We start from the raw sequence: 10,842 nt of genomic DNA on the forward strand, positions 1-10,842 counted from the left end.
GAGCGGCCCAGCCATGGGGATGTGCTCCCCTCCGGAGCGGGCTGGCCATAGGGATGTGCTCCCCTCCGGAGCAGGCTGGCCATAGGGATGTGCTCCCCTCCGGAGCAGGCTGGCCATAGGGGATGTGCTCCCCTCCGGAGCAGGCTGGCCATGGGGATGTGCTCCCTTCCAGAGCAGGCCGGCCATAGGGATGTGCTCCCCTCCGGAGCAGGCTGGCCATAGGGATGTGCTCCCCTCCGGAGCGGCCCAGCCATGGGGATGTGCTCCCTTCCAGAGCGGGCTGGCCATAGGGATGTGCTCCCCTCCGGAGCGGGCCAGCCATAGGGATGTGCTCCCCTCCGGAGCGGGCCGGCCATAGGGATGTGCTCCCCTCCGGAGCGGGCCGGCCATAGGGATGTGCTCCCCCCCGGAGCAGGCCGGCCATGGGGATGTGCTCCCCTCCGGAGCGGGCCGGCCATAGGGATGTGCTCCCCTCTGGAGCGGGCCGGCCATAGGGATGTGCTCCCCTCTGGAGCGGGCCGGCCATAGGGATGTGCTCCCCTCCGGAGCAGGCCGGCCATAGGGATGTGCTCCCTTCCAGAGCAGGCCGGCCATAGGGATGTGCTCCCCTCTGGCTCGGCCGGCTCGGCGCTTGTCTGTCACTCGGTGGGATTATGAGTAGTGAGTGTAATGCATCGGCGTATGAATAGGGTTGTCTGGCTGATGGTGATGTATCGTTTTTCATTACTGCCTCTCAAGCCCTCCCTGCTCCACGTGTGGAAATTCTATTTATTCCCTAATTTGTAAAAATTCCCTCCTTATCTGATACCAATCAGGGAGGGGTAATTGGCTCTCCAGGGCTAGCGGCTGGGGTCCTGATGAAGAGATATGTGTGTCTGCTCTGGCTGTCCAGGCACCCTGCCCTGCTGCACCAGCGACACGGGCCACAATTAATAATGATTTGCAAATGGCAGACAAGCAATAACGCAGAAAGATGTCCAGCCAGCCTCCTGCCCGCCCCTTAATTTCCTTCTGTAATATAAATGGCACAGGAACGAAAATCCAGCGCTATAAATTCTGAAATTAGTTATTCACCGTAATAAATGGTTCCCTTTTTGGTGCACGGTCCTCCCCATCCCTCTCCCCTGACCCCCCCACTTCCTCCTCCTTCCAGCCCCCTTGCCTGCTACCTACTTCATTTGAGTCCTAATATGCAAATGCTGTAATTTAACGGGATGGTGAAGTTGATTTTCATGTTAACTTAATTACTTTGATTTATGAAGGGCTGGGATGTAGACACAGCTCCATCCTTACCCACCTCCCACCCTCACCCTTCTGCAGTCCTGCTGACCCGCCGCCTCTCTTCCCTTTTCTTCCCTTGGCTCAGTCCTCTTTTCCTCTTCTTCCCAAGTTTAGTGTTTTATTAGCTGCCTTTAAGTGGACATAAGTCCTCGCGACAATCGCATGATGCGGAGGACAAATTCCCCGTCCTGCCTTGTTTAATCGTGCCTGGATAATGGATGTATAATTGACTCATTTGAATGCTTTTGCCTACAGGAGTGCAGAGCATTAAATGTTTGATTGCCTTAATTTCCAAACAGATCATTATCCCCTTCTTACCCGCTCTTAATAAACACTTTATGAGGATTTTTTTTGTAAAGGAAAAAAATCTCCACTCCTCGTACTTCTCTGAAGTGATAAACTCTAATTAAGTCTAATATTTAAAAATATGGTAATGGTGACTTGTTTGAATAAGTGGCCTGCATTTCCATAATTTCATTATTACGTAAAACACGCTAATTATTTGAAGTGTGCTTATTACTAAAAGAGAAATCTCCTTCTAATAAAGATGAAATTGGCTTTTTTCCCTATATTGCTGTGCATGCCGCTCCTCTTCTCTCCTGGACAGCGAGTGGCCACAGTCAGGAGCGGGGTGATGGCAGCATTCGCTTTGTTTGCTCAGGGAAGGCTGGCAGCCAGCGGATGCTGGATGTGCAGGAACAGGCACAGAGGCTGAAGGACAAGCTGAGGCCTCTCTCCACCCTGTGTCACCCTTGACCTCAGCAACATTGGTGTCCTTTGGGCTCATGGGCTCCAGGAGTTGCTGGGAGCACTGCAAGACAGCTCAGACCCTGCTGCCCATTCCGTCCAGCAGGGGTGCCCCAGCTGTCAGGGTTTGCCCACATGGTATCGTCTGTGCCAGGCTATCCAGCAGCCTGTGGGGCTGGAAGGTGCCTCAGCAGCCAGGTGTCTTGCAGTGCAGAGGCCTCAGCCCCCCAGCTCTGCCGTGGGAGGGTGCCAGCATGGTGGGTGCCTGATGGGAAGAGTGGTTCCCAGTGCAGAGGACAGGAGGAAGCATCCTGTCTCCCACAGGGTGGCAGTGGCCAGCCTGGGTGGGAGAAAGAAAGTGCCCAAGGCAGCAGGTTGATGGTCAAGATAGGTCCTCTTTTGCTGCACTTCCTACTGACCTGGGAACTGCCAGAGATGGGCCCTCCCTGCTCCAGTGTCCCAGCTGGGGCAAACTGGATTTGGAGGTCTTGCTGACCCCAGTGTGCAGGAGATGGGACAGGCATCCTGTTCCCTTGGGACAGACACGGGCTGAGGGAAGATGAGTACGAACTGTGTCCAATCCCTCTTTGGAGCCTGTGCGGGTGCTCTGTGGCGGGGCAGGCAAGGAGGCACTGGGATGAAGTCAATATAAAACTAATTTTCTTTTCTTCATGAAGAAATGAGGTGTGTGGCAGTAACGTAATTGCAGATAATGAGGTAAGTTATTCTTAATATTCTGCACGTCGCTGTCAGCTCCACCTAATATACCTGCTGGCTGTGCAGGGCACGCAGAGCCCCTTGCCCCACGCGCAGGATTATGAGGCCATTAATTTGGGAGCAGCTCGGCAGGACCGTCCCTGGCGTCCCTGTGGATCCCTGGGAGCTGGGGGCACTTTGTTCTGACACATCCTTGCGCCACTGTGGAGGGCATCCTGGTGTCCCCAAATTGCCATGGGGGGCGTGGATTCAGATCAAGCACAAACTCCCTCCAAGCTCCAGTGTGGGCAGGGTGAGCGACACAAGAGCCTGGCCGTGTGTGCTGGGAAGATGCTGTCACTCCCTGCCCCGACAGTGACATTCCTGCTCACAGGGAGCAGCACAGCCCTCTGTGGGGACACAGCACCCAGTGCTCCCATTCATGATTTCTAGGGACGCCAGCAGAAGTGCCAGACTGAGTGAGATCTCTGAGGTCCGTACGGCTGCCGCCGCTCACAGAGCCACCTGCTGTCACCCGGGGCTGGCGGTGGGGAGGCTCCGGGTGGCCGTGGCCGGGCGGCCCTGTTTCCGCTTTGCAGGGAGCTGTTATACAAAGGCAGCAGTGATATTATTCATTAACAGTAATCTGCCATTAGAACATTGACAAATGGCCCCTCGGCGCCTGAGCATCAGTTCTGGTACAGCCCATAAAGCATGGGGACAGTTTAAATATGGACCTGCTCAGCTCGGGCCGGGGGTGATCCGTCTTCCCGGCCGTAGCACAGGTGCGGTGGGGTTGCCTCCAAATGAGCACGTTTGGGGGGGCCCTGCAGTCCCTGACCACCCACAGCCCACCGGGGCAGCTGCTGGGATGGAAAAGCTCCCTCCTTGCTCGGGGAGCGTCTCGGCCCAGTGCACGGCGGTTGCAGCAGCACTCAGCCCCCTGAGCCCCCATGGTGAAGGTGTCCGTGTGGTTTGATCCTGTGGGGAGGTGGGAGAGGTGAGAGAAATGCCGGCAGGGCTGCACACGTGCTGCCCCAGCCCCTACCCTTCTCCCCAGTGCCTGGGCTGCGTGTGGAGGTGATGCTCTGCTGGAGTGAGCATTGCTGCTCCTGGCAGCCCGATCCAGCAGCAGATTCCTGCCGATGGAATCCTTGAGCTCATGCTGGGTTCACAGCAGTGCCACTGTGCAGTGGCTGGCAGGAGGGCACATGCCAAGCAGTCGGCCCAGTGCCACGGGCTGGGGCTTTTCTGCCTCCGTCTCTGCAGAGGAGTGCAGTGGGAATGTCTGTGCCCCTGCAAGGACAAGGCAGCCGGTGATGCTGAACTGCCACAAACTCCAACTAGGAGAGGGTCCTGCTGCCCCTTGCGTGTGCACATGTCACTGTCCTTGGCTGTCTCTGCAGCAAGAGCTTGGCAGGATGTGGAGAGGGCTGAAACAAGGGTGCTGAGGCAGTGTGGTGTCACAGTGGGCACTGCTGAAATACGTGGGGCAGGAGAGTTAAAACCTGGTGGGCTAAGCCAGGCAGGGTGGGGCTGGCGTGTCACATTACCCCACACTGCACTGGCAGCTGGACCACAGGAGGGTCCCAGAGGTAGCCAGCCCTGGAACCCAGCGCCTCGGGGCAAGCTCAACCCCAGCCATCCTGGGCCACTGCACGGGGACATGGGGCGATGCTCGGAAGCAGCAGAGCAAGGTGAGGGCCGGGGAGGCAGGGCAGAGCCACTGCTCTGTTTGCATGAGGCAGGATAACCCCAGGCTGACCCCTTTCACACACACCGCACAACACCCCTAAATCAATTGCATCTTATTATTACAATATCAATATACAATATTCCTACAATAACACCATTGATTTTCTACTCAGAGGCTGCACCTAAGTCTGTTTTAAAGAGGAGGGAGTTAATAGTGCCCTCATTAAAAATCTATAGATTACCCCCCACCCCAAAAAAAGAAAAAGCAGTTTATATTCATTAGGGCTATTGAATATAAAGTAATATGTTTGTGTAGGACATTGGAGTAATGTGATAATCCGTCCGCATATCAGGGAGAAATCCACTTAGCAACCCTGTCAGCTTGACAAGAAAAATGTGCCCATAAAGTCGGGAATACATTGAGGGAGCGAGCACGAGAGCGGGGGCGCGCGAGCGAGTGCGCGCCTGTGCAGAGCCGCGCTGGCCGTCAGCGTGGGACCGCCTTCATCCGTCACCCTGCTCAGCCTTGGAACACAGGTGGGCACCCTCAGGCCCCTGGAGGTGTCGGGCACTGGGACACGCCAGGTGTGCCGGGATGGGGATCAAGTTGGGGGGCTCTGCAACCTGCCAGCCTCCCAGGCAGGGTCACCAGATGGGACAGGTTGGTGGGTGCCAGCCTGGCTGCTGGGGCAGCAGCACCGCAGCCGTGTGCCCCACAGGGAGAGCTGGGCCAGCTGGGGGCTACAGGGTGGGCAGGGCTGCCTGTGCCCTCCTGCCAGCCTCGGACTCTGCTTGTCCCCTGCCCCGTGGTCACCTTTGCGATGGATTAAGCACTGAAAAGCAGCAGAGCAATCCCAGTCGCGCTCTCTTAGGCTGTCAATTGCCATTTTTGTAATAGAAATTCCTTTCACAAGGTAACGACGGCCAGATTTAGAGGATTTCATATTGTTAATAATTCCCCAAACAGCCATCTGACTGTGTTGTTTTAAAAGCCGCTTAGTTTTTTGCTTTGGAGTTTATGAAAATCTCCCACTCTAATATCCCGAGAGCCAGCCTATAATTGTGTTATTAAATCAATCGGAGCGGATTACATTGTAAAATCAATAGATGGCTGTAATTGCATATTAGAAAGTTGTTCTGCTGTTGTTGATTTTTTTTTACATGGATAATTATAATAAGCGTGTTTACCTTAGCGCTGATTTGGAATGAGTCTCACTAAATGACGTACGACAAGCTTGGCACACTCGCTGCCAGGGTCCGTGGCATCGTTTGGGACAGCAAGGACAGCACTGGCAGCATGGGCATGTGGGTGGCATTGACCCAGCAGGGTCCCACCTGTTTTCCAGGGTGGCAGCTCAGAGTTCAGGGTGTCTCCCAGTGCTGTCACCTGGCAACAGAGCACACTGGAGTTTTGGAGAGGCAGATGATGGGGTGCAGGAAGCAGACAGTGGTCCTGGATGGTGTCCCCAGGGACCAGCTTGGGAGTCCCAGGAAGCACCGTGGGGTCTCGCTGCCTGTATGGCAGCTGCCCAGGTCTCTGTGCAGTTCCCCCTCAGCAATATGGAGCAATAGTCAAGACCCGGTGCCCACTCCAGGCACCCACTGCCCACTCGGGGCAATGCTGCAGGCTGTGAGGTTGGCAGTGGGACACCTGGGGCTGTGCTTTCACACCCAAACTGCTTGCTTGCCACCCACCTGCCACAGCTCCAGGATTTGCTTTGCTGTTACTTTTTGGGGGTACCAGGCCAGGGCTGGCTGCGTGGGGGTACTTTGGCCACAGACACTTATTTTACACTTAATTGCACTCCTCTAACCTCCGTTTCCCGAGTTTTGAAGCCACTATTATCCTGTTAGATCCCGCTGCCAGCTGCCTCCAAGGGCTGAGGGCTTTCCAAGGGGCTCAGTTGTCCAGGGGATGAGATGGAGCAGGCAATCCTAAGGCCAGTGAGCAGATCACCTGAGTGGGAACAAGGGACAGCAGCAGGAGCTGGCACTGTGGCGTGGCTTGGCTGGGCAGGATACCTGTCACCTTCAGGGGCCTTATGTAGCCATCAGTGTCACCTTGGGCAGCAGAGAGAAGGACAAAGGCACAGAGGGATGGCTGCACCTCTGTTCCTGTGCCAGCCATTGGGCTGGGGATCCCCTTTCTTTGCTGGGCTGTCCTCATGCCCAGCTGCTGTCCTCTGTCTGGCACATGAGTGACAGAAGGGGTGTCATGAGAGGGTCTCAGGGGACACTCCAGAGGCACGTGGCACTGATGGGGACATTACCTCTTTCACTGCCAGCCATCAGCCAGGAGGGTCCCTGGCAGCTCATGGCAGCCTCTCGGGGAACTGCGCGTGGGGAAAGTCGTGAACCTCCAGGAGATGCTGGGGGACAGGCGGTGGCTTTGCCAGTGGGTCACTGGGCACAGCAGGGCTGGGCAGTGCTGCTTGTCTGGCAGGGAGCATCCAGGAGGCCGGGCAGCCCCATCCCTGCAGGCAGGTGCCTGGCAGGACAGCGCTGCCCGGCTGCGGGGGGCCCTCAATCCGGCACGCGGCACTGTCAGCAGGCAGCCTGCTGTCTCCTAGACAGTGAAATATGGCCACAATTAGCCCGGATACAGTTCAATTATGATAAACAGCGTTTGCACCCTTTAAGCTGTGATTAAAAGGCCTCCTCCCGTTGATAGAGAGACCTAATTTCACATTATTATCGCTGTAGCTTGATTATAAAGCACTCCCTGGATTTACAGTTGGGAGATGGATGTGGAGGCTTCTTTATCATTTACACATCAGTAATGATGCAGCCTTCCCTCCACCACAACATCCATCCAGCAGCGGTGGGGAGAGGGGGGCCTTGCCTGCACCCCCCTCCTGGGGCACCCTCTCCCCATGTCAGCCAGGCCCTGCTGCCACACGCAAGTGGGCAAAGTCACCCTTACGGTAACAGCTTGATAAATGGGCGGGCGGTAATGAAATGGAGACATCAAGGCGTGGGGCGAGGAAGAAAGAGTGGTAATCGGAACGAGTGGAGCTGTCCCGAAACGGAGGGGAGCGGGAAGAAGGATCGCCTCTGCGCCGTGTGCTGTCAAGGGAGAAATTACACATTTACTCTTGCTTTTTCTTAAGGAGACGGCCCTCATAGATCAAAACATGGATTTACAAGCCAATTTTCAACATGAAATATAGACACTAGGAATCAATTTAAGCCCAGCTTCTATTTTAGCAAACGGTGCCTGAGTTTAGTCCCAGGTAAATAACACCAGAGCCTTCCCCCTTCCCATCTTGCTGCTCTGCCACAGCCCAGCAGCAGGAGTGGCTGTGGCTTCCCATCGCAGCCACCTACCACTTGTCAAACTCCGGTCGGTGGGCGTAGGGAGGCACCACAGGCTGGCTCTGATGGGGATGACATGGATGACTCCGACCTTCAGGTCCGGGGCATGGATCCATCTCAGCGCAGCACTGGGTCATACTGGGATGCGGGTGGCCAGTGCTGAGACTGGGAACTCTGCAAATACTCTGCAAGGTCCTTGGGACAGAGTACCTGGACTAGAGAGGACACAGTCCCAGCATGGGATTCAGAACTTGCTCCAACAGCTCCTGTTTGGATCATGCCTCTAACCCAGTATCTCTGTGCTTTCTCCTTAGACGACTGCAAGAACATTGCCAACATCATGAAGACACTGGCCCATAGAGGCTTCATCTTCAAGCAGACCTCCAAACCTTTTTGATCCCCGAGGCAAGCCAGGCAAGGGCTGCATGCGCCCGGTGCCGGCGAGGCGGGGAGGACGGGCTCCAGCATTAAAAAACCGGCGACCGAGGCCAGAGGAACCGACACAAAAAAAATCTCAATTTCAGCTGTTAACTCCAGTAGAGGTTGTATATATGGGAAGGCAAATCTGTGTAGACCTGATGTGACTCCCTCTCTGGGCTGCTCCGGACATTATGCCATGCTAGCGGACAGCCGCGTAGGGCGCTTGCACCACATTTTAGACTTGTAGTTCGTTCTTTTTCTTTGGCTCCTGATTTCCGTCCCTCCCTCCATATCCCACCCCGTCCTCCCTCTCCCACCCCGTAGCCAGAGCATCCCCCATCTCCACCCTGGCATGGGCCATACCCACCTTCCCTTCTTCTTTCTCTTCTCTGGTTTTATGTTTTCAGGCCTCGACGGCTGCTGCAGCGATGCTGGTGTGTGCCTGCACTCGGGCAGCACTCACGGAGGCTCAGCGTGTCGAGACGGCCCCTCGCCCTCCCCGCCAGCTCCCCCCGCCTCTCCCCTGAGCGCCTTTTCCCCTTTTTGAGTCAACACTAACCCCTCTCTGACTCCTGTATGTGACAAACGCGATCCGTCTCTTTATGTTCAAGGTGAAGTGCCTGTATTCTCCGCTGCAGAGCCCCTGGCAGCCCCACCCTGGGCTGCAGGGCCCCGGAGGGCTCCCTTCAGTGAGGCAGGGGCCCAGCGGACAGGCGGGCGGCAGGAGGGAGGTGACAGTGTCCGCATGGAGCCCCGTCCCGTCCCCGTCCCGTCTGCTCGTGCCTCTTGCGGGGCTGGGCGGGACGCCCAGCCCTGCCTCGTCCCCGCCGATCAATTCCAGCTCCACGGGGGACAGGCCCGCCACAGCGCCGTGTCCGTGTCCGGCGGTGGACGTGCCAGCGCGCGCTGGCCCCCGGCCCACAGGTACCTGAGCAGGGGAGCTGCAAATCGCCCCAGGCCCCTGAGCGTGCTCCCCGCCAACCTCCCTCGGTTCCGAGCTGAGGCTCAGCCCCCACGTGCCCGCGTGCCGTGCCCCTCGCGGGTCCCCGCGGACGCTCAGCAGCAGCTGGCTTGTTGCCTGAGAGAGTTGCCGAGCACATCCCCTCCGGCTGGGTGGGCTCCCGGCCGGCCAGGGCGGTTGTGGGGAGCCGTGGGGCGGGCTGAGGGCGCACGTCCTCTCGGTGTCACCCAGCCCCAGGGCCCTGCTGAATGGAGCCCTCGTCCGGGCACTGACCTGCAGGGAGGCTGCAGCCCCAGGCCCGTGCGTGCATGGCCTGGAGCGAAGCCGGTGACGGCAGCCAGAAGGGCAATACAGGCACTGAACTTGGCGGTACATGACTGCATGGTGTGTGGTGTTCCAGTTAAACCAACCGATAATGCAACCCCAGCATTTTCATTGTCTAGTTATTCCAATCCTTGCTGTAAATGTGCCACATGAATAAAGTTTGGGGGTAAAGGAGCCCAGGCTGTGCCCATGCATGTGCAAGTTTGTGTGGGGGCAGATGCAGGGGAGTCACCTGGATTATGTGGGAGTAGGGAGCTCCCTGGGGTATGGCACGTCCATGCTCCCAAGAGGCAAGGGTTTTGGCTGTGAAAGGGCGGTCAAGGTTCCCTGCTGCTGGCAGCACTGCCCCACTCTTCAGCCTGGGCACTGTGGGCGGGCACCAGCCCCATCACTACCTCGGGTTTGCTTGTGCCCCAAGGCAGCTCTGCCCCGAGGATCCCACCAGCCCGTCACAGCTGGGCCGTATCCATGGGTGCGCCCTATGCAGTTTTCTGCCCAGTGCAGGGTGACAGCCACCACTACATCCCACTGGCACCTGTCACCCCACCCTGTAGCTTGGCACACTGTACCCACACAGCTGCCACTGCATTTGGAGCATCTTGGCTACCAAATGGAGCCGGCGTGGCTCTGCTGGGCCCTGGGGTACCTGCTCTGCCCTGGCCAGCTGAGCCAGCACGAGTGCAACACTGTGGGGTGCAGGAACCACCACTGCATCCAGGTGCCCAAGGAACCTGCCCTGTGCCAGAGTGCCACTGGGTGACAGGGATGCAAGTATCCAGCTAGGGGCAAGTGGGCAGCTCCCTGAGGGCAGGGCAGCCCAGCCCACTTGCTCCATGCAAAGGTCACAGGGGTTTTACCAGTTCCCTCTGTGCAGCCCCTTGATCAGCTTTATTGACCCTTTTTCGATGGGAGTTGTCTAATTAGTTTTTTATGAAAACTAAGAACTTGGCCTTTGACCTCTACTCCTGCAGGCGAGAATGTGACTCAGGACATTGTCACTGTGGATCGATGATGGCCACTTACACTTGGAAGGCAGGTGAGGGAACACAGAGCGGGCAGGTGGGCAGCAGCCCCGAGCAGGGCACACGGCCACCAGTGCCCACAGTGGGCAGTACATAAATCCTGGCTCCCACTGCGATGCCTCAACTCCTCCAAGGCCCTGCAAAACATGAGGGGCAGGGAGCAGGGGCCCCTCCCACCGCAGACTGAAGCTTTGGGCGGGGCAGCGGGAGGAGGAACTCTAGTGACAGTGACTGCTGGGGACAACGGGAGCGTTTCCAGCAGGGGCAGCCCCTCACTCAGGCAAGGCAGCACTTGCAGGTGTCGGGCATGCAAGAGGTACTGGAAGAGAGCAGCTACACAAGGGCTGGACACGTGGGAACGTGAAGGAGCTCTCCAGCCTG

The 10,842-nt window shown here is 57.3% G+C and overlaps 1 protein-coding gene across 3 annotated transcripts in view; it reads left to right on the forward strand.

The window, feature by feature from the left end:
* The window catches only part of ERI3 (ERI1 exoribonuclease family member 3), a 131,204-nt gene extending 121,591 nt beyond the window's left edge, over positions 1 to 9,613 (forward strand). For all 3 annotated transcript variants that reach the window (XM_040072790.2, XM_040072792.2, XM_058421738.1), the window contains exon 8: positions 8,049 to 9,613. In XM_040072790.2, coding sequence (XP_039928724.1) covers positions 8,049 to 8,131 — 83 coding nt within the window. In that variant the 3' untranslated portion in view covers positions 8,132 to 9,613. The remainder of the gene's footprint in view (positions 1 to 8,048) is intronic.
* Positions 9,614 to 10,842: the final 1,229 nt, after the last annotated feature.

The sequence above is a fragment of the Hirundo rustica genome, chromosome 9, assembly GCF_015227805.2.
Source record: "Hirundo rustica isolate bHirRus1 chromosome 9, bHirRus1.pri.v3, whole genome shotgun sequence".
In the NCBI taxonomy this organism is placed as follows: Eukaryota; Metazoa; Chordata; class Aves; order Passeriformes; family Hirundinidae; genus Hirundo; species Hirundo rustica.